Here is a 21,588-nt window from a genome sequence, read left to right as displayed (position 1 = left end):
ATGTTTTGAGGGTTGTTTCACTGGGGGAGGAGGAGAGGGGGGGAGGGAGGAGAAGGAGGAAGAGGGAGTGTCTTGGAGACTGGGAGCGGTGCAAAGAAATCGAAAACCGAGATCGTACGCATGAACGCAGCACGCTCGGACAGTTTTCTGCTTCGTTCAGTAACTGCAAGTGTCGTGCCAGAGTTGGATAAGGTTTTCCATTTTCTTCAAGAGGCGGAAAAATTAAGGCAACAAAAAAAAACGAACGTTGATGAAGCCTACAGACAAAAAATGGGATTGGGGAGGGAGAATAAAGGGAAGGATGGAAGACGTTGTTAGGCCACCTGCTAGCGCTAATGGGATTCATCCGTTCAGCTCCAGCCGGTTCACTTAAAAATCTCGTTATTGCTTTAAACTCACCAGAACAACAACAATTCTAATCCTAATTTTTTTACCAAAGCGAAACATTAGGTGATATTTGTTCTATATGAAATTTCCCAACAAAAAAACAATTAGTCCAAAAAAGATCGAAAATAAAAGAAGAGACAATTCTCAGCTTTGTTTGCTTGCAGCATGATTTAACAATTTCATCATGACTGAATGCAATTGGGACGACTTCTGGCTTTCGTCCGCACCATCAACACACCCATACACAACCTCAGCCTAATGCTCAATCATCTCCCAAATCATGCCATGTCCTTCCGGATGGGTGATTAGTTTCTGAGCCTCTTTTGCCACGCATCCGGCTTTTCCTGATGTGTTCTGCTTCGAATTTGTTCCTTTTTTTGTGCAAATCCTCCGTTGCATTTGGTTCGTCCTTCCCAATTCCCCCCCTCCCACAGCTCAGTAGATGCTGATGCTGCCGTTACAGCTCTGTTTCGCGCACGGAGCAGGGCAACACCGCGCGCCGTTTGCCAGCAAAAAAAGTGAAAGTGTGAATCGGTTTTTGCAATCGGGTGAAATGAGCGAAACAGATGACGACTCGACCAAGAAAGGGAAGTTAGAGCGAAGCACTGTGTCAAGGGTGTGATTTACACCGCTTGCATGTGTGTTTGTATATGGAGCTGCGTGTGTGTGTGTGTGTGGGAGAGGTGTGTGAGAAACAAATCTCTCCACTGCTCGAAGTACACAACAGTAACGACGCAGAACAATGCGCTGCGGCAAGGGTCATGGAAGCCTTCCCAAAATCTCTCCACAACCGCTGGATTTTTTCTCCCACCGACTCTCCATTTGCGCTACGACTCGTTCGGGTTTCGGGTTCAAAAACCAAGCGTGCTGGATCAGTAATAGGCCAGAACAGTTGGATTCGCAGCATCTGGGACCGAAGCAGCAGGAACCCGGTGTTCGGTTCGGTGTTCGTGCAGCATAAAGAAAGGAGCTTGACGCAGCGTTTTGGAGGCTGCAAAACTCTCCACAACGAGCCTGCCAGGGCTCGATCGAAGGGCAGCTGGTTGAATGCATGGCTCTCTCTCGCTCTTGCGCTCTCTTTTTCTCGTTCCATTTTTTCCCCTCAACGCGTTCCCTCGTCCGGCCTATTGCATACCTGTCGATGGAGCCTGATGGATGGCTGGATTGGATTGTGTTTAGTGCCCTCGAGTGCGTTCGTGCGTGCAAGCGTACTCGTACTAGCTTTTTTTTTAGCGCATTTCGCTTTCGCTCTGTGTAGACAGGCCGACGGATTTCGTTTTCGTCCTTCACACCAGGCAACAAGCGGACAGTACATTTAAGCGTCATTTAGCCGTGATTTAGCATGCACGCGACACCCTATTTACTTAATGTAAGGTTAGCATTTTTTTCATGGAAAGTTGAACAAATAAATAATGTTTATAATTTTACAACAAAAAAAAACAAGATTTTACAACACTCAGTTAAATGTTGTTAATTAAAAACTGAGTAAGAAAGTAGTTACTACAATCTTCTCATCACTTACTGCTTTAAGAGCTTCTAGTGGAAAACCGATTTTATAGCACTGAAAAAGGCATAGCTTCATGACAGGAAGGACATCATGTAACACGGTCCAAAGAAGATAAAGTAAGCCAGATAAAATCGATGACTGTACCTTTTTTGGCGAACGTACTTTAGCGGTTGGAAGATATCGCTCAAGACGGATGATACAGTTTTTTTTATGTACACTTTAGGTGTGGTTGGTTGTTAAATGGGCGGTGGAGCACGTTTTGCTGTTATCCAAGGTACTTGAAGGCGATCCAGTGCGACCATTATTTAGCATTTGCTGCTAAGATAAGTTTTATCATCTGCAGTACTATCGGAATAGGGACGGTTCGGTGGTGTATTTGGTAGCGGCGCCGGTCGTCACACGACAGGACCAGTCCAAAATCCCATCCGGACCAAATAAATAGAATCAATATAGGCTAGACCTCTTAGGGGTTATTGTGCCGATTAGAGAAGGAGGACACTCGCGATAGAGTTTGTTTAGTATTTTTCTATCATTAAAATTCGAACGCCTTGAAGTATGCAAACGCTATTACATTGGAGCGCATTTTTTCGCCTGTAGACAGGACATTTGTTGCATACTTTTAGGAGTAGCCTCAACTAAACGATGAGCCACATTGAGTGGGTGAAACACATCCAATTACTCATCGTTCGTTCGATCCGCATCAGTGACGCTCGGTGCTGATGGGTTTTTAATGGTTATTGCAACACATGGTGTAATTGTTCCGCGATCGAAGCCAACACCAACTAAAGCTGACCCGTTTGTTGTTGTTTTTTTACTCTCTCTCTCTCTCTACGTATTGCGTTGCTTCTCCAGTAGCTGCACAAGCAGAAACCCTGCTACCCTTTCCAGCAGATGGCACCAAAGACGCTCGAGCCGCGGCGAACATTTGTTCTCTCGCCTTCATCTCTGTGTTTGTTGTTCCGCTTGGAGCACCATTTGCACGATTGTACCCCAGGGCACTGAGCAGCAGCAGCAGCAGTACTACCCGGGGTTTACAACAGCAGCATCTTTCCCAGCGGCATGAAAACTGCATTTCCGTGGCACTCCGTCTCAGGGAGTGGATGGCGAGCGAAAGCAAGACGAAACAAAGAAGTAAATTCCAAAGAATCGCTGTACTTTCCTTTGGGGGATACTTTACGTACTTTTACCTTCATCTTCCCGAGCGAACATCACCGCTTTTTCCTCCTTGTCCGCACTTTTCAAGGACGCGTAGAACGGTACGGACGGAAAACGATGGGCAAAAAAAGTTTAACGATCAATAAAACTGTAGCAACGGTCCAAAATCGCTTGCATCGCGTGCCCGTGTTGGTAAAACGATGCAAAAAAGTCCGTACCGTTCGGTTCGGATGCAACTTTTGAGCTCGAGCACCGTTGGGGGTCGGTAATAGCCGAATGCTCGACGTTACGCGTACATTCTTTGCGCGAAAGTTAGGCAAAGCACGTTAAATGGTTTGACGTGTAGGATAACCATCGAAAGGAGCGAGAGCCCTTTCCGTGCCCGTGGCTTGTGATGCGTTAGATTGTTGATAAAGCGGAACCGTTTCCTTTTTTACTATCACTCAGTTACAGCTCTGTTTTGGTGTGCGCGAACGAACCTTCTTGTCTTGTGGAAATGCTCATTTCCGGCGAAAGGCGCATTCGTTTACAGAACCTTTTCTTTTTTTTTGTTGATGGCAGTTTCGCCACGTACAACAAACTGTTCGTTGTAGTTTTTACTCAACTTTGATTGAAAAACTATCCCAAGGCAGCTTTCTTTTTGAACTTTCCATGTTTGTGACGAGTGCGGCGGAAGAGTTTCGGTGAGCTGTTAACATCAAACTGAAGCAGCACAGCTTCAGTGGTTTGGTGAACATTTTCGCACCAGATATAGACCCCAGACCCCTAAAATAAAAAAAAAATACCATCAGAGGAAGTCTGTTTTGCCTTATGCAAATGAATTGTCGAGAGTTTTAAGCGGCTCCCAGGTGAATCATGAACTACACCTCACCGACAATCACACACATGGACGGTATGGACGGTTACGGCAAAAAGGGAATTTAATAAACCATTTTCCAACCCCCCGGTGCGACCAATCTCAATCACCGTCTACACGATGCCCCGGCTTGGCTCGACAGTGTCGTGAATTGAATTTCATTGAATTTAATTTAATTCGCGTTCCCACTCACCGTCGTTGCTGGTGGCTCAGACGCCACAGTGGGATATTCCGGCGACCGGTAAGATTAAGAAGGAGCCGAAAATAAACGTGCCGTGGGATGAGTTTTTTTTATCTTATTTTGTACTCATTCTCATCCGGTTCGGGTCCGGGTGCTGTAAACCAATATTGGGACTATATTTTTATCACGGTTCCATCATTGTTTTCCAGAGATTTTTTTTTTGTGATTTGGGGATAATTTTGTAAGCAATTGAGGCATTTTTTATTTGTTATGTCTACTTTATATTTCTGTTGCTTTTGGCGATTCAAATAATATCTGCACCATGCTTATCGTAGCCGTCTACGTGTATGCCATTTTGTTGAGCTGTCAGTAAAGTAGTTAATAGTCGTTTGTTATACGGTTGCATACTTTAAGGCGTATTTTAATTACATGACTCCCATGTTTCTTTTTCGTTTCGTTTTCTCTCCATCCGTAGACCATAACATACGACTCTAATTGGAATAGCTTGTACAAGAAGCGGTAATAGCATGTTTCTGCTGGGACGTCGTCTCCATATTGGAGCTCGTGGTGCCGCAATGGGAGCCACCGTAGGACTGCTTGGAACTGCAATGGTCGCCATCAATCTGCTTTCATCACCGTCCGGGTAGGTGTACGGCTAGCAAATCATATTGAATAAAACATCTTGCAGCAGCATCTTGCTTACCGTGGCACAAACTTATGTATATACTTAAAATTGAAACTCAACGCCCTTGCAATCTCAGCTAACGAGCTCCAAATCTCCAATAATTTGTTTGGCTCGTGAGGAACAGAACCTTTTATTGCCAGTAATGAGAAACTCAGGAACAAATGATAGAAAAGAAAAACTAAACTAAATGAATCAGTAAAGAGAACAAACCAAAAAATACCAAGAAAATCCCAACAGCACCCGGCGACGGAGTGAACGTTTGGAGCAAAAAGTACTCGAATTCGAGCTAAGATTGATTTAGGTCGCTAGGGCCAGTTGCTTTTCCATTTGCAGCAAAGGTAAAGCGAAAGTTTTCCCCCCCATCCACCCCAGGTCGCAACACTGGTAGAAAGTTACTTGATTTGGCCGGTGGGAGAAAGAAAATTCATTAACGGCGCTCTATCTGGCGCGAGGAGAAATTGACAGTAGCGCTTTGAAAGAGTGTTACGTTTCGGCACGGATTAGATTTGGCTTTTAACCATACACTGGGGTGGTAAAGTTTGTGAGAAATGGTCCAACTGTAAGGTGTGTTTTTTGTTTTTCTTCGTTACAGTGTTGCCGCCTGCTCAGCAGCACAACCCCCAGTCACCGGAGTGGATGGCAAAGCGGCCTCATCCGTGTATGACTTCACCGCGAACGATATCGACGGCAAGCCGGTGCAACTTGGCCAGTATCGTGGCCACGTACTGATCATCGTTAATGTTGCGTCACACTGTGGCTACACCGATGGACACTACAAGGAGTTTAATCAGCTTTACAAGGAGTATGCTGACTCTAAAGGTGGGTGCGATCATCCTTATTGGCGTCCACCATTATTGTTTGCAAATTCCCCCTAAAGGTATGCAATTTGTGCTGCATAGTCTCGGTATTAAAGAGGGAAACTTATTACAACCTTTTCAAGAGCCTTTGACTGGCTTAACCTACCATCATGCTACACATGCCAGGCGAAGTACGATCCAGCAACTTTCCATTGCACCTGATGCGGTCGGATTGGCGTTGGAATCAACCGGCCGGAAAATCGGACCATTTTTCATGGCACCTCCACCTGTGCCCTTCCCAACCGGACGGGGGAAATGGCGAGATTTCTGGTTCGTGACTATCACACTTGTAGGTGTAGTAGATTCCCCAAAACAAAACGAGCAAAATTGGGCAAACGTAGCAAGGTTTAGCATGAACTGCAAACCTGGCCAGCCCGTGCGCGGAGTTAGATTCCTTCCGTGTGGATGTTTTGGATTTGCGGTTTGGCGAGGTCGGCACTAAAACCACGGTACGCGATAGTGAACGTTGCCAAGTTTTCCAAGAATAAACGCATGGCCAAATGCTCCGGGATCATCCGGCCCGGGATGGTGTTTTTGCGGTGGGGGTTGGGGTGTGAAGTTGGGCAGTAAAAATTACACCAGAAGAAGTTGTACGCATTCCGACGGCACAGGGAAGAAGTTTAGCCGGCGCAATGGCGATAAATCTGATGCCAAGCACGTACCAATTATTATTCTGAGTTCGGGAAGGAAGATGTCTTACAGCTAAGGTTAAAGACCAAACCGCCTCTATTCTGTATCGTAAACAAGTAGGGGAAGTGACCCAATTATAGCTTTAATACAGGGTGTTCGTGGTAAATTTGACAGCTGCACAAGGAAAAAGGAAAATCTTATTTGTTCTTATTAAATTTATTTGTATTGACAAAAAAAATGTAAAATTACTTAGCTAAATTACTACTGGTTGAATTACAATCCAATTTATATATACCATTATAAAAATAATTTATTATTAAATAGCCACCATTCGTTTCCATAACAGCTTCTTCAGGTTGATATATTGAATTTGACGTATCTACACTAAAATGTTCAAAATACCGAAAAGAGCACGTTGATAATACTAACCGCTCAAAGTAAAACAATATAAAAATAATAAGTGTCAAATTTAGTCGTAATACCCTGTATGACATCCACATAGAGTTTTCACTGTCATAAAATTTCATTTAGCACAATATTCGATTTTTTCAAAAGTACATAAAAATCTGACTCTTTGAGGTTTATCCCCTTCCCGAAAAATTCCCAGCGCTTCCCATTCGACTAGTTCGGCGGCATTAGTGTACCTAGTTAAAATGTATGCGAGCAGTGCAAATATGAGTTTGCTCGCATAAAAAAGGGAAGAAAGCTAAGTTTAGGTCGCTATCGTTTCTGCCCGGTCAGCATAATCCCCTCGTCCTTGCAATCAAATCCAGCCAAACGGCATTTAATGTTCGAGTGCATCAGTTACCCTATGGCTCACATGAGCCTGACGAAAACAAAACCAAAAAAAAAAATGGCGAACCATCGACCGCTGTGCTGTGGCGCTTATTTATTGCCTCGGGTGGTTTCGGTACTTTTTTGAAGTTCCGTTGCAAGGGTGGCAAGATTTCGCACGATTTAGCAATTCCGTTCCTTTGCCAACGGGTTGTATGCGGTGTTGGGTACCGTAGCCGTTAGGTCAGGTAGAACGCGAGGGAGCAGAGAGGCAAGGGGATGCAAATTAGCAAAGCAGTTGGGGAAGCCGGTTTACTGGGCCTTTTTTTCATTCCTCTAGCATATGCTTCCCGCTTACTCCACACCATGTGGTTCGCATCGGTGTTGTACAAAAAGGCGTCCGAAAAGGCGAGCAGTAGTTGCTAAGCAATAAGCACACCAAGTTACACGGCAAACGCCAACGGCCACGATATCTGTCAAACAAAGAGCGTGCGGTTTGTGGATGTAACAAGGGGTTGGGAAACTATCGGAACCGAACAATTGCTACTATTTAACTTTCAGCTTTTCACTCAAACCTCCAGTGTTAATTGCATGAGCTACCGCATGTGTTCCCCTAATCGAATCAGAACCGACCCACGGTGACTAAAGTTGGTCGTTTTGTCCTTTCCCTGCACCGTCCAGGATTGCGCATTTTGGCGTTCCCGTGCAACCAGTTTGGTGGACAGGAGCCGGGCACTAACGCGGAAATCAAGCAGTTTGCCGCAGATCGTGGCGTAAAGTTCGACATGTTTGCCAAGGTGGACGTGAACGGGGACGATGCACACCCGCTGTGGCAGTATCTGAAGCAGCGCCAGGGCGGCACATTGGTGGATGCGATCAAGTGGAACTTTACCAAGTTCATCGTGGACAAGAATGGGCAACCGGTTGGACGGTACGGGCCCACTACCAGCCCGCTCGAGATGCGCGACGAGCTGGAGAAGTACCTCAATCAGTAAACGTGTGCCAGATAGCAGGTATGATGATTAGATGATTTTGTCAACCGAATTGCATAACAGCAGGCGAATTGGATTGGGTCAGCTAAGGTACAGGGTTTCCTCACAATTTTTTGACAGTTTCGCAAGGTTTTTTGATTGCCTTCTAGGTATTTTTGAATTCGTGTCGAGATTTTTTGACTGCGTCCCATCAATTTTTGAATACGTCCCATCAATTTTTGAATGCGTCCCACAATTTGTTGAATTTGTCTCGAGGTTTTTTTGACGGTTTCTCAAATAGTTTTGAATGCTACTTTAAATAAATTGTCTTCCGCTTTCCCACAGTATCCTGCAATTGTATTGAATCACAGATAAGGGAGAAAAGATCACAGGTTCAAATGCATTCATGGAAAACCATATATGGGAATCCGTCAAAAAGCCTTGGGAAGAATTCAAAAATTGATGAGACGATGACAAAAAATCTCGGGACGGATTTTAAAATTGATGGAAAACTGTCAAAAAATTCGGGATACCCTGTAAGATGACGTCTAAGTTGTTACGCAGCTGTTGACAAAATCCTTCTCCTATTCGTGTTCGTTGTGTCACGGCTAACAAAGTAGATTGAACAAAACACTCGCCAAACCCCTGTAGCGTCTGCATTATATTCTCGAATATACGATTCATGCATTTGTATTCTATAGAAATATCAAAGACACCCCGTGGTGATCGCGTTGTCTATTGCTCATGATGACAACTCACCGTAACAGATTGTCCAACCCCATCCGTTGACTAGCAGTAAGGGAACGCTTTATTGGTAATGTAACCTGTAACAACATGGCAGCAATAAGGGCATCTAGTAACTCGCAGCGGAACGCACCGTCGGCGCTAGTTCTTGTCAAACACGAACCCAATCTTGTCGATATTGTTGAGGCTGGCCGCGGTGCGCACATTGTTGCCGCGTCCTGCCAGCTCGGAGCCGCGCCTCGACTCCGACTTCGACCGCAGCGAACTCTTCCCGCTGGCGGTCGATTCGCTGAGCGTGTTGTGCACCGGTTTGGACGTGACGGAGATGTTGAGGGCAAACTTGAGCTCCGCCTTGAGCGCGTCCCAGGGCGTTACCTTCTCCTCCACTGCGACCTTGCGCACATTCCACAGGAACTCCAGGATGCCGATGATGAACGCACACAGACAGCCGAGCGCAAGGACGACAAACACACCGCCGACGTTGCCGATGCCGAGCTCGTTCTCGCCGGACGCGTTCGGCACCTCGGTACACTGGCCGCCACCGCGCATTTCCTTCCACCAGCGTGTTTTGAGCTGGTACAGCTTGCCCTCCTCCTGCATCTTGAGCACCGCACCACTGATCGCCGTACGATAAGGTGAGTCTGAAAGATAGAAATATGTTGCATGTTGCTAGATAAGTGGAGTCGCAGACGGACGAATATACTTACTGACGGGCATCGCAATACCGTAGCCCTTCGAGTCGAGCAAGCCACCGATCTGCGTCAGATCGCAGTACCGCTCGGTGATGTATTCGAGCGAGGTCGACTCCATCAAGAACGCGTACATCCGCTTGCCCTTGATGACGCGATCGCGACCCTCATCGTTGCTCTTGGTGAAGACGGACGGGCGCGCCGACTCCATCGATGCCCACATGCGCTGGTAGGTGGAGAAGTTGGACGTCTGGAAGAACGCCATCGTACTGCCGCCCATCACGACGCCGTACTTAATCTTGCTCTGCTTCGCCAGATCTTCCGCCGACTCGATCGTCGCATCCATGCGCTCCATCGTCAGGAAGGCGGCCAGATTGGCGGTGTAGGACGACAGCATGATGAGTGCGAAGAACCACCACATGCCGGCCACCAAACGGGTCGAGATGGCCTTCGGCAGAATGTCACAACCCTGCCCCATGATCGAGCCCATCGTCAGCCAGAGGGCGTTGAACATGTCCCAGATGTTTTCCACCTCGTCGTTGTCCTGCTTGCAGGGATGCGGATTTTCCCAGTCCGCTGGTGCCATGCGCGAGAGCACAAAGAGCAAAACTGAGACGCCGAGATACGCCGTCGCCATGTAGATCCAAACGTCCAGCGAGAGGGGAGACAGGAAAGAGAAGAGATCCTTCGGTTGCTGTACAGGTTTGGCGTACAATATGCTGATACCTGCATAATATAAGGAGCGATGTTAGCTCACCTGTGACGAAGATATGCAACTGCCGCTCACTCACCTAAAGTCATGAAGGGCATCGTGAAGTCGACGGCTGTTCTACGCTCATACGTGATTGTCAAATCACACACCGCTAGGTCCGCTTTCTACATCGTCAAAAGTGGCGAATGAAAGGATATTGCAAGTAGAGATCACCACAAAAGTTTTACTACCAAAGGACATATATTTCATCTGCTCCATCCCGCTATACTTACACGATCCAGCAGGTGCTTAACGAGACCGTCCCACTTTTTGGTAACCTTGTTGTAGGAACCATACTTTCCATCCGGCACCAGCTCCATCCTGTACTGGAAGCCCAAAATTTTCGAAATACCGTCAATCAGCTCCAGCGAGTAGCCCTCGAAGCGGTTGTTGCCCTCCAGAAATTCGCCATCCTTCTTCTCTCTGTGGTTTTTTCGTACAACACAACAGGAATAAGACAATTGAAGTATTGGGGAAAGTGACCATAGTTGGGACATACTTAAACATAAGAAATGGGGCACCGATGCGGGACGCCACGATGAAGGTCTTGTTCTGCAACGACTCTACGATCTGAGAGTAGACCTCACCTTGACTGCGCGTATAGTTAACACCGTGCGTTGGATCCCAGGTGGCAATCTTCTTGAAGCCCTCGTCCTTGCTCAGCTCGATTATGTCCAGGTGGAAGTGAGCCCTGCGGCCGAAATCATCGAATATGATTGGACCCGTGATGCCGTGCTCAGTTTTCTACCAGGAGTACATGCAAACTTTGATTATGGGGCAATGTTGCGACTACCTACTGGTAATGTGCGGGTCGACTCGAATCTACCGTGAGCCATCCGTAAGCGTCCCGAGTAGGTTCGTGTCGACCCGTAGGTACAAGTAGGTTCGGTAGGTGCCAAGACTCCGGCAAGTGCAAGGTGCCATAAGTGACTCCGACCCGTGCAGGTGCAGCGAGATTCCGATATGTTCGCACCCGACTCCAGGGCGAACACGGGAAATGAATCGTATAACCCACCACTACTACCTACCACTTTCATGTAGTTGATGATCCGCAGCCCGAATGGCCATTGTCGAAGGTTTTTGCTCCCACAGGATAGCCGGGATGGGGTGATCTCCTCCGTTGCGTCCAGTTCGCGGATCGCCGTGGCGTAGATCTTGACCGCATCGTTGTACAGTGCAGACTCGGTGTGCACGTGCTCGGGAGACACCCGGAACTGACGTTTCATGCGCGCCTCGCCTTGCTCCCAGTCGTGCACGGCGTTCTTGATATCGAAGCTTTTGGTGTCCATCAGCCGCAGCGCGGTAATGTTGGACCGGGAGTAGCGCAGCTCCTCGAAATCGATCGTGTGTGCGTCGAGCGAGGTGATGATGTAGCTCTGGTATTCCTCCAACATCTTCACCTCCTTGGCCTGGCGCAGTAGCTCCAGTATGCGATCGGGCCGTATCTCCAGTATGATGTGCGACTCGCCGGACGACTGGATGTCTTTCAGCAGCGGTCTATAGTCGGGATCGTCATCGATCTGGCGGACGGTGATGGGCGCATCGCTTGGTCCATGGATCTGCAGTATGTCTTTCAACCGCATCAACCCCTCGTCCGAGTCGTAGATGATGGTGAAGCTTTTCCAGCTGTAGTCGACGATCAGGTCTGCCAGCGCACGCGACAGTACGTCCGCCTCCGGGTAGAGATTAATCGTCATCGCCTGCAGCTCCGGATCAATGCCGCCCAGCGGTTCCGGATCCCAGTGCGTGATGATGTGCGGTATCTCCAGCGTCTTGCAGATCGACCCGACGATACCGGACGTCAGTATGGAGGAAGGTCCGAACACGGCCGTCACACCTTCCGCCGCCAACTCGCACACCTTGCGCTCCGTCTTGAAGCTGTCCTCGGGCGAAACGTACCGCACGATCGGGACCAGCTCGAAATGTTTCTCATGCATATTAACGCGCTCGATCGCATAGCGGAAGGCAATCTCAGACTCATAGCTGTGGTCCGGTACCTGATGGAAAATGGCGCCTGGCGCGAAACGAAAAAGAAAAACAGTATGACGAAATATACAATCCGGAATGGTGTCGTAACGGGGGCATACGCATGTCACGCAAATAGCACACGCCGTACACCTGCTCGTTTCGGAACGCTAATGGGGGTTGTGATTGCAGCTATGCTGTGTATTGATTGTGGATCTTTGATTGCGACATTAGAGGACGCCTTTATTTTCTCATTTTTGTGGCAGCGCGCACACACACACACACACACATACACGCGGTCATCCACACTCACCGACGGGAATTTCTCGCTTTCCCTCGACAGATCCACCGAACGCGTGCACCAGCAGTAGTATCAGTGGCAGATTGACGCAGACACACGTGCCGCAGCTTTTGTGCGCCATCCCGCTGGAATCGTCGATCACGTACTAATCCTTTGATTGTGATTTTATTACCAATCGAACAGAACGCTGCTCTTTTTTGTCGTACGCCGATGGCACACTGACAGCTGCTGCCAGAACACATAGAACTCGCACCGTATCGACCGTGTCCCAAATGTACCTACACAAGCGCGTGGTGATGCCGTCACGGCTACAAACGCACCGAGTACAGTCCCAGCACAACTTGATGCGCAACACGCGGCCCGATCGCCGATCCGACCCGTTGGGTTGTCGCGCAACGTCTTCTATCTGTGCTGCCGGTTGCCCAAGGTTTTTCTTTGCCCTCGCCCTCGATGAGCCGATCTTCAGTACGGTGGCGCTAGTACGCTGCAAGCAGAAGACATATAAAAATAGCACCGAACTGTTCGATCCGAGCGATGAGCACGCAACTGCGCGCGAAATGTAATGTCACAGTGACAAGACAGTCGGGGTTCGGCTATTCGGCTAGAATGGAGTCTTTGGTGTGTTTTTACGGACCGATCGGTCAGTGCCCGCGTGTCCGCGTGCGGCAAAGCAAAAAGGACAAAAAGGGACAGGCTGGTAAATGTTGCTGGCTCGTTACGACTGCCAAACAAAAATGCCATAAGACTAAAAAGCGTTAAACGCCGTGTGTGTTCTCTCTATTTTTAGCCAAGCACGAGTCGACCGTGAGAGCAAAATTCGTAAACTCCCCCTATTAAGGAAGGGTAGGGCGGGAAAAGGGATATGTGGAAGGAGTGCGGGGTGAATAGGAAGAGTAAACATAATTAGGATGAGCATAGAATCTAACAACAGCGGCTGGCCCATCTGCTTGCTGCAGAGGGAGAATAGTACATACGTCATAGTCCGATGAGTTCCAACGATTGGACAGTGTTTCTTAAACTGTACCGCTTCTACCATGTATGCTCACCCGTTTTTTTTTCGGAGAGCATGAAATAGATCCCCAGGACGTGCCCAAAATGGAATTTAATAGTAGAAAATCAGGCTCTATCTAGTTTTGTTAGAAAAAAAACCCCAAAAATTTGTTCTTAGTTGCTGTAGTCCAGTACTCATTCGTTGAGAAGCACTAAACAGTCAGGAGGAATTAAATCATTTCCAATTCGGCAAAGGAAATTTGTTCCATTTTAGCTGACCGCCTTCCCTGTTAGTGTAAACAAACTTTATTCGCCCGCTTTATGGGCGATGCATTTCGCTAGGCATTTCCGCCTGGGCCGTACGTCCACTAACCGAGTTTTGCAGTTTATTAACGCGAATGACGTTTACGTGCTGCAACAATTTCCTGTTGCCGGGCCAGGTATTGATTTTGCCGACAGACGCAAGGGACCGATGGGTGGAGAGGTTGGGGGCAATAATTAATTTAAGGAGAAAATTGTGTCTCTAGGCCCTCGGCACGCCGAAGCGTGCTGGTGCAATTTCCGCACGTAACCGTTGATGCCGGCCTGCCTGTTGATAGATAGGCAAAAATAGGTGAAAATGTGATAGATGCGCTCTAGCTAAATGCTCCGCACGGAGAAACCATTTGCGAGTGGATTCGCAAGAGCGTAACGTTTTCGGCTCTACTAGCTTACCGTTCCAGCTACGGCACTGCGCGAGAAACGCTAAACTCCAGGGTGCATTCGAACAAGTGTTCTTCTCATTGGTTAGTTGAGCGTTGCTACTCTTCAATTGCTAACGGAGATAGTACGTCGTCTTGGGATGAAGACAAGATCTCGGCATTTTGAAAATTCTTATAATTTCTGTCTTATTCTCACGAAGCGACATTTTGAACTTTTTTGAGCATCTTCATTCAAGATATCTAATCTCAACGACAATTCTTCAAGGCTTTGCCAAGTGAAATTTATTCAACATAATAGCAGCTTGTGCCCCGTGAAGATTGAGTCTTTCGACATTTTCTGGCTAGATATTCCAGTTAGAATACTTCAATTAAAACGAATTGCCTACGACGAAGATCAAGTATTCAACTCGTCAGAATTGCATAGTGTGAGAAATTGAATTAATTTAACTTCTTTCATCGGAACTGCATGCTTCATGTTAGTTTATATCTCTGTATTAACCTCTACTCCACGTTATGCTTGAGGATGCCATCGTCGAAGCTCGTATTAAGCAGTACAGGACGAACTGTAAGACTTGAGGAGGTCTTGTGGAGGACCCCAAAGTTAAGGTCGCTCCTAAGCTTTAATGTTAATCTGATATTCCCATCAGCTGTTGTTCCAATTTTCGTCCTTTGGTTGTTCACTTTTCATTCGTTTTCGTCTATTCAATGCTTTTTTATAACCATTTTGATGTTGGCTTCTTACTGTCTGATTTTCGCTTTTGATTGCCATTTGCTGTTAGTTGTTACTTACTTTAAAAAAAATCCACCTCTTTATTTCTTTTACTTCCTCGCTAGAAAACGTCGATCCAGGGATTGTCGCTTACGGTGCAACCGAGTCTTCCGCGCTACGAATATATCCTCGGGCGTGGTTATAAATGTTGCCATCCTACATGCGGTGGATAGTAAAAATAGTGTGTCCGTTGGTTCTGCCCTTGGTCTTGAACTCTGTTGCTCAACAATAGCACCCGAACAGATGTGAAACATCTGGGGTCACAGACAGGGAAATGAAAAGCCAACCACGTGCACATGTGGAATGTGTGCAGAACGAAAACATGCGGCAGCAAACTGCATGTGGGAGAATCTGGTCAGTATACGGGTGCGGCTAGACTGCATTAGAAACATCTGGTGTCGGTGAGCAACCCACTGTCGGTTTTCGGAATAGTACTTCCCAACAGAGGGGATAGACGTTTCCGCATATGAATGAGTTTGCTTCTTGAGCTATAACTTTGTTATTTGTTGATGTTTTGATTCGATTGTTTTTATCTGATATTCTTCAGACATTGAACTTGGAACTCGTAAGATCCGATTCTTTACTGTTTATCCAAGGAATAGCACTAGTATAAATGGAAAAATAAATTGTTATAACAATGCCTCTACGATTTAATGGTGATTGATTGATTGTAATGATTTAATGGTAAAGGGTTGCAAACATAGTTCGATGCACGCAAGCTTTCACATAGCTTTTTGAAGCTTGCCAGGGGGTGCTTTCTGTAACAAAAATACATTTTGAATTACGTAGTTCCGTGACGGAAGTTCCGCCAGAAAGCTTTTAGCACAATTTCACAAGATTTTGTCACTGAATGCAGCAGCTTAAAAGAAGCTTTTCTTTTCATTTGCTAGTAGCTTTCGTGACTGCACATAGAAATGAAAAAGGGGGGATGTTTTGCAACATTAAAAAATAAAACACACACTCTCACATATTGCAGCCATTAGCAAACGAACCATTATAGAGTCGTTGCTGCCATCCATCATACCACTTGAACTTTTGAATCGTTCTTGCAGCCCTGCGCTGTTAGGGCGCTCGGGAATAATTAATGACTGCATGCATCGGGACCTATGTGTCAGATGGTGCATGGCTTTTTGCAAACAATTGCCTGAAATGGTGGACTGCTGTAGGTAAGATTGATGTGTGTGGTGCACACATACAGCTAGTATTTATATAAAGTGGCCATCTTCCAAAAAATAATGTTCGAGCAAACTGTCATGATTGATTATTTATTTAAAAATAAATTAACTATTTGCAACAACAGTATAATAAATGAAGCTGTTGAAATGTTTCGCTTTGGTAGGTATTCGATTCACTACGAATTGTTTCACGAAGCTCTTGGAAGTAAGACAGCTTTTATTTCGATTCGCAAGGGCTGCTGAGTGCCGAGCGCCGATTGATAACAACTTTCATTTGCTCTCCTTCACTCATCGTATGTTTTCACAGCATCCACGAAGTGTGTGGTGAGTGCCGTGTAGCGCTCCCCAGTCATCGTTATCAGTGCCGTACACCTTCGGGAGAGAGGATGAGTCCGAGTGCCGCCGTGAGTGGTCTACGGTACCCTCAAAATCGCAAATGTGCGCATGTGGCGCGCCACTCACCAAAAGCTCGTTCGCGGAGCTTTCGCTCACGAAATCACGACGCGCTCAGTGAGTGCCTTACTGGTCCACAGCATCCGGCTGGCAGGATGGCCGATTTTCGGAAGCGTCAGTGTGGTGGCATCCTTTGCAACGCTCGGTGCGGCAGGTCGGGTACACTCACCAGCGCGTTGGAAGCACCGTTTTTGGGGAAGAGATCCTTTAAAAGGTGATCGCCACGAGCGACCAACAGTCAGTTTGCAGTTAGTTGCCCGCAGCTTCCGTTCGCTTTTGCTGGGAGGTGTATCATTCGCCCCATAGCCTCCCCCTCCCCAGATTCGTACCCCGCGCCCAGGGCTGTTGCTTTTCGCCGCGTGTTGGTTATAGACGTGTGTGTTTGTGAGTGGGCATTGTGGATAGTGTATTGGAGGGTGGGTTCGGAGCAGGTTTCTGACGGCGAGGGTATCACACACGCTGGGTGATAGGAAGCGGTGTCGCTTCCGGTGCTGGTGCGGTTGCATCCGGTGCGTGACGTACGGTGGACGGTGGACCACGAATGCCTACGGCGAGCTTCCACGCGAACCGTCAGGGCGCATCCGCGCTGTTACACACTCAAGGATATTTGACAGATTGAATCATCGTGTGCGTGTAGTGGTGTACGCGTTACGTGCTCGTTGACGTTCAGAAGCGAACGGCTACCGTTTGTTGACTGGCATTAATAGCTGCGTACGTAATGTATGGTGTATCGGTACGGGAGAAACATTCTTCCTTCTAACTATCCACACTGCAATCAACCTAATCCCTTTTGTGGAGCGGGGGGCAAGATCTTTCTCAGCAAAGGGAAAGAAAGAAAGGAAGCAAAAAAAAAGATAGTCGGGACATTATTACGGGAAGCGCAAAAGCCCCGAGCAGCATGTTGTGTGTTGGGTTTTCGAACCGAAATTGACGTTCCGTAGTGCATTGCGTGTGTTTGCGTGTAAAGGATTGACAGTAAACTGAGGCAATGGAGTTTGTGGTGTTTCGCGTCACTCACAGCGAAAAGAAGTCCCATTGATCAACCCCCGGTTTGACAAGTGACGATTTGAACGCGTTAAATTGTATTCCTTTCCGAGCGATTCGAAGCGAAAACCAAGTGTGAGTAAAATCCCTACCACCCTTGGGCGGGAGGATGGCGTCGTGCAAAACCAAAACATCAGCACACCAACACTAGCGTCCATCAACCACAGCGTCCTGGCAGCAGTTAGCAGAACGCAGCATCATTCAACCGACTGCTCGTGAGCCACTGGCGTAGTGCATAAATAACGCAAACGCGTGCGTCCTCTTCCATTTCCCTTTCTCTCCCTTCCCTCTCCAGCTCCCTCCACCAGCCCCGCGCATCGCTCGCGAGTTCGTCGTAGTGTACGCACACGTGCGTACGGGTGGTTGTAGTGGTAAGCGCTTTGCAAGCGGTAGAACCGGAAAAGCGCGCAGAGCCCGACGCAGTGAGCTGCCGCAGTGAGACGTGAGTCACTCGCTTCCCCCGATTTGCAGTCCCGCGTCCGAGAGTGCCCGGTGAGCAGCCGCACGTGAGCTACCGGTCGGGGCCGTGAGTGACGGCGCACACAGTGATGGCGGTGGGTCGGTTAGCTTACCGGCGGTGGCGCGACTACTACTGCTGCTGGGTCGCCCTGCTGCTGCTAGCCCTGTTCGGTCCTGCACCTGCCCGCGCACTACCGGACGCCATCCGGATCGGTGAGTAGACACAGGCGATGGTTGCCCACACGCAAATACTAACCGATTGGAGTTGTTGTTTGAAAGTTGAAGATGATACCGGACCCCAAAAACCCTCGGCAAAGTACGAAGCATTGCAGCAACTGAGTCCTCGGTAAACCTCCCGTGGATAACTTGGTCGGATGTTTGGAGTTTTTTTTTTGTTGCTGACTGCGTTCATTGGTGGCGAAAGAAATGAAACACAAAAAATGGGTTGAGAGATCTAACCGAATGTAAAGAACCGTTGGTACCTTTCCCCGGGACTACAAAACCCGGCCACAAAGGGCAGGTTTTGCTTCGGGTTGGTTTACGGGTAGCGAGCCATAATGATGCGTCTCCCGTACGCCAACAACCGCTGACACTAGTGTTGTCTTATGCATAGTTTCATGAGTAAATCTCATCCACGAATGGAGTGAAGTTTTCATGCTTCTTTTCGTTTGGTATTCCAAGGTGTTCCATACAGCGCGCGAAAATGGAACGAAACTTGCCCGGCTTAGTGGCGTGCATCAATTGTGCATGCACACCAAAGTAATCTCGGGTTCGACAGCTTTAATTACTGGACGGTGCTGGCAGCGTTAATCTATGCTCGGGAAGCGATTATGCTGTCGCTAATCTAGTCTCATTCTTGTTTTGCGTGGCTCACCACACCCGAAACGCTGACTGTTTGTCATGGTTCGGCAGGTTCTGCGACATTTTAATGGTTGTTTATATTTTTGCGGTGAGCAGAGGGACTTTGCCATTTAGAAAAAACCAGGCGCTGAAGCTTTGAGACTCCTCTACCTGCGGCAGTTATTTCTAGTTCTGTTTCATCTTCTGGTGGTGTGTGGTGGAAGAGAGCAGGGGGGCATGATGATAACGCCAGTAATTTACGTCTTCACAGACTGACCTTTTCCTCACCTTCTACGCATACATTCCAGACAGGCGAACCAATTTCGATGGTTCGTTGTTTAAATATCAATCAAAGCCTTGTTGCTTTTTCTTTCACCTTCTTGCTGTTAATGCGAATTTCCTATTGTACCTAACAATGGTTCTCAGCATAAGCCGAGTTCTAGAAACTATTGGAATTTCCTTTCAAAATGTCATCAGCTCACGTTGAGCAGCTGAGTAATTGTTTTATTCGCAGCTATCTAAAGATGGTTTATATACAGTCGAGGCTACTAAATTTTTCCTCTGTCGCATGAAGTTTTTCTTCCAAGACAATAAGTTTTGATTATTTAACTTTATTATTTTATATTATTATTTCATGTGATAGAATGTGATATTCTGTTACTATTTAATTATTATTTAACTACTTTTTATACTTTTGATAAAAATTGTGTTATATTGGGTTGAAAATTTGTAGAATTGAATAAAACTTTACAATTAAAACCACAAAATAATGTATATCTGGAGTGACCACTATCATCTTGAAGACTCTAGAGGACAAGGTTGTCCTAGTCACGACATTTGAATTAATTAATTAATTAATGGAAATATTACGTATCTATTCAATCTATTCAATATAATTACAATAATTGCCCATGTAATGTCCTTAAAAATACCATAATGATAACCCATAAAAGCGTTATAATTAAACAAAATATAATTGTATCCCTATATTTGTTCGATTCTGCCCACTGTGCAATTTCACGAAACAACACACACACACATACTTCACATCCTTCTTATTTATTCCGGGTTTCCCGTGTGTTGGCGGGAAGGGACGGCAGGTTTTCGGGAAAACGGAAGCTATAATATCTCAATTCGGTTCGGCTCTTGCAAAACGGAACGTCGCTTGCACCAAGGCGCGGCCCTCCGTTCGCCGTGTGATACACCTGCCCGCCTATGTACCGCCTCAGCATCGGACCGGTTAGCTGTAAGCGCTCATCCAGTGGGAATAAAGGACGGTAAACCGTACGTGACTGCGGTAAGACTGCTGCTGCTGCAGCGGTGCGGCGGGGTTGCGGAGCGAGGACGAAGCAAAAAATAAAACCACAGCATGTGCGCCTACGGGCATCCCTGTCGATCCTGCTGTGCCCGCCCTGTTGCCGCGGCGTGTCTAACCTCGCAAACACCTGACCCCTGGCTGGCAGGTTGTGCTGGTGCCTCCCAAGCTGGGTTGGAATTATAATTTATCTTCCAATAACATTACTGCCCTCCTCCGTGCCAACCGCACACCCCCCAACGGCCGATGAACCCGGATGGGAACCATCGATTTGACGGGGTCGCGAGGAAAGAGCACCGGAGCAACCGGAAAAGTCATGATTTCCCATGTCCTTTCATTCGGCCATGTGACGAAGATGCCCTGATTCTTTGCTCCCCGATGATTGTCTTTCGCTGACGGGGCAGAAATTCCAGCCCGTGGCGTGGAACTCGGGCAGGAATGTGTGTCTTCATACCCACACGCGCGTCCGAAGCAGATGAGACGCCTGCTACGGACATCACCTTTCAACCGCAACAGGAGCGAAGAAGGCAAAATACTTATAAATGATAAAGTTTGAACCGTACCAAACGACATCGCATCGATGGACTGTACCGGAACGTGCGCGGTGTAGTGTGATTTCACGATTAGAAGGCATGTTTCCAGCATCTTCCGTGCTTTTTGTTTCGACTCCCGGCATGGTTGGGTTCATTTTGTTTTGCCTTGGGTGCTTTGTTGTCCCGGACGACTGGAGTGACTACACTATTCCGATAGTTGCGATGGCAGACTGTTCTTCGCATCCGTAATGCAGCTGCTCCAGCAGTACGTGACCTTTACTGTCAGGGTTATTACTTCGCAAAAGAAGTGTTGGAACTATACTCACGGGATGGTTTTGTTTCGCGAGTGTAACGAGTCGACATTACTATTTTTTTTTTGTAAATTAACTTATTGTTTCAAGCCTGTTACAGAGCTGGAAGACCCAAAATTGTGGATTGGACTTGGTAGCTTATGACTTTGCGGTGGAAAAGCGAAATTGGTGGCTGAATCGTATTGCACCAGAAGGGGCTATTACTGTAGTAGTCTTCTGGAACAGTCGAACGCCATCGTCAGAAAATTCAATATCTCGGCCATTTTGGTGAAATTGCGTATGTCCGACATACTGACGGATGCATCAACGTCATCACTTAACCTTAATTTGGACCTTACCAAGACTTGTGTTTGCATATGTGTAGGGAATGAATCACCCTGTGCTTGGTGACAGTGGATGTTGGTTGCAAATAGATAATAAAGGAACTTGCATTTTTTATATCTGTTCCTACATATGGACAGTCTAAAAAGCCATTACAGGTTAGATCGTCCGGTATCATTCTAATGACGTGACCTGCTCATTGGATGATGGTGAGCTGATCGAAC

General features: G+C 47.2%; 3 protein-coding genes across 4 annotated transcripts in view; 2 read left to right on the top strand and 1 right to left on the bottom strand.

Annotated features, from left to right (window-relative positions):
- Positions 1-1,659: 1,659 nt before the first annotated feature.
- Positions 1,660-8,229, top strand: LOC128306964 (glutathione peroxidase-like). The gene is made up of 4 exons (XM_053044647.1): positions 1,660-1,761; positions 4,562-4,729; positions 5,364-5,590; positions 7,714-8,229. The coding sequence occupies exons 2-4, from the start codon at positions 4,614-4,616 to the stop codon at positions 8,025-8,027; spliced, it is 657 nt and encodes a 218-aa protein (XP_052900607.1). The 5' UTR covers positions 1,660-1,761; positions 4,562-4,613; the 3' UTR covers positions 8,028-8,229.
- A 351-nt stretch (positions 8,230-8,580) lies between these two features.
- Positions 8,581-12,574, bottom strand: LOC128306961 (glutamate receptor ionotropic, kainate 2-like). The gene is made up of 7 exons (XM_053044643.1): positions 12,466-12,574; positions 11,216-12,201; positions 10,687-10,931; positions 10,421-10,610; positions 10,228-10,312; positions 9,455-10,162; positions 8,581-9,388 (listed from the first exon to the last, which is right to left on the bottom strand). Exons 1-7 carry the CDS (start codon positions 12,572-12,574, stop codon positions 8,889-8,891), a joined length of 2,823 nt encoding a protein of 940 aa, XP_052900603.1. The 3' UTR covers positions 8,581-8,888.
- Positions 12,575-18,133: 5,559 nt separating this feature from the next.
- Positions 18,134-21,588, top strand: part of LOC128306851 (glutamate receptor ionotropic, kainate 2) — a 110,643-nt gene continuing 107,188 nt past the window's right edge. For both annotated transcript variants that reach the window (XM_053044477.1, XM_053044478.1), the window contains exon 1: positions 18,134-18,257. In XM_053044477.1, the coding sequence (XP_052900437.1) occupies positions 18,134-18,257 (124 nt within the window). The remainder of the gene's footprint in view (positions 18,258-21,588) is intronic.

Source organism: Anopheles moucheti, chromosome X (genome assembly GCF_943734755.1).
Source record: "Anopheles moucheti chromosome X, idAnoMoucSN_F20_07, whole genome shotgun sequence".
Taxonomy (NCBI): Eukaryota; Metazoa; Arthropoda; class Insecta; order Diptera; family Culicidae; genus Anopheles; species Anopheles moucheti.
This window is presented reverse-complemented; position numbering and strand designations above follow the sequence as displayed.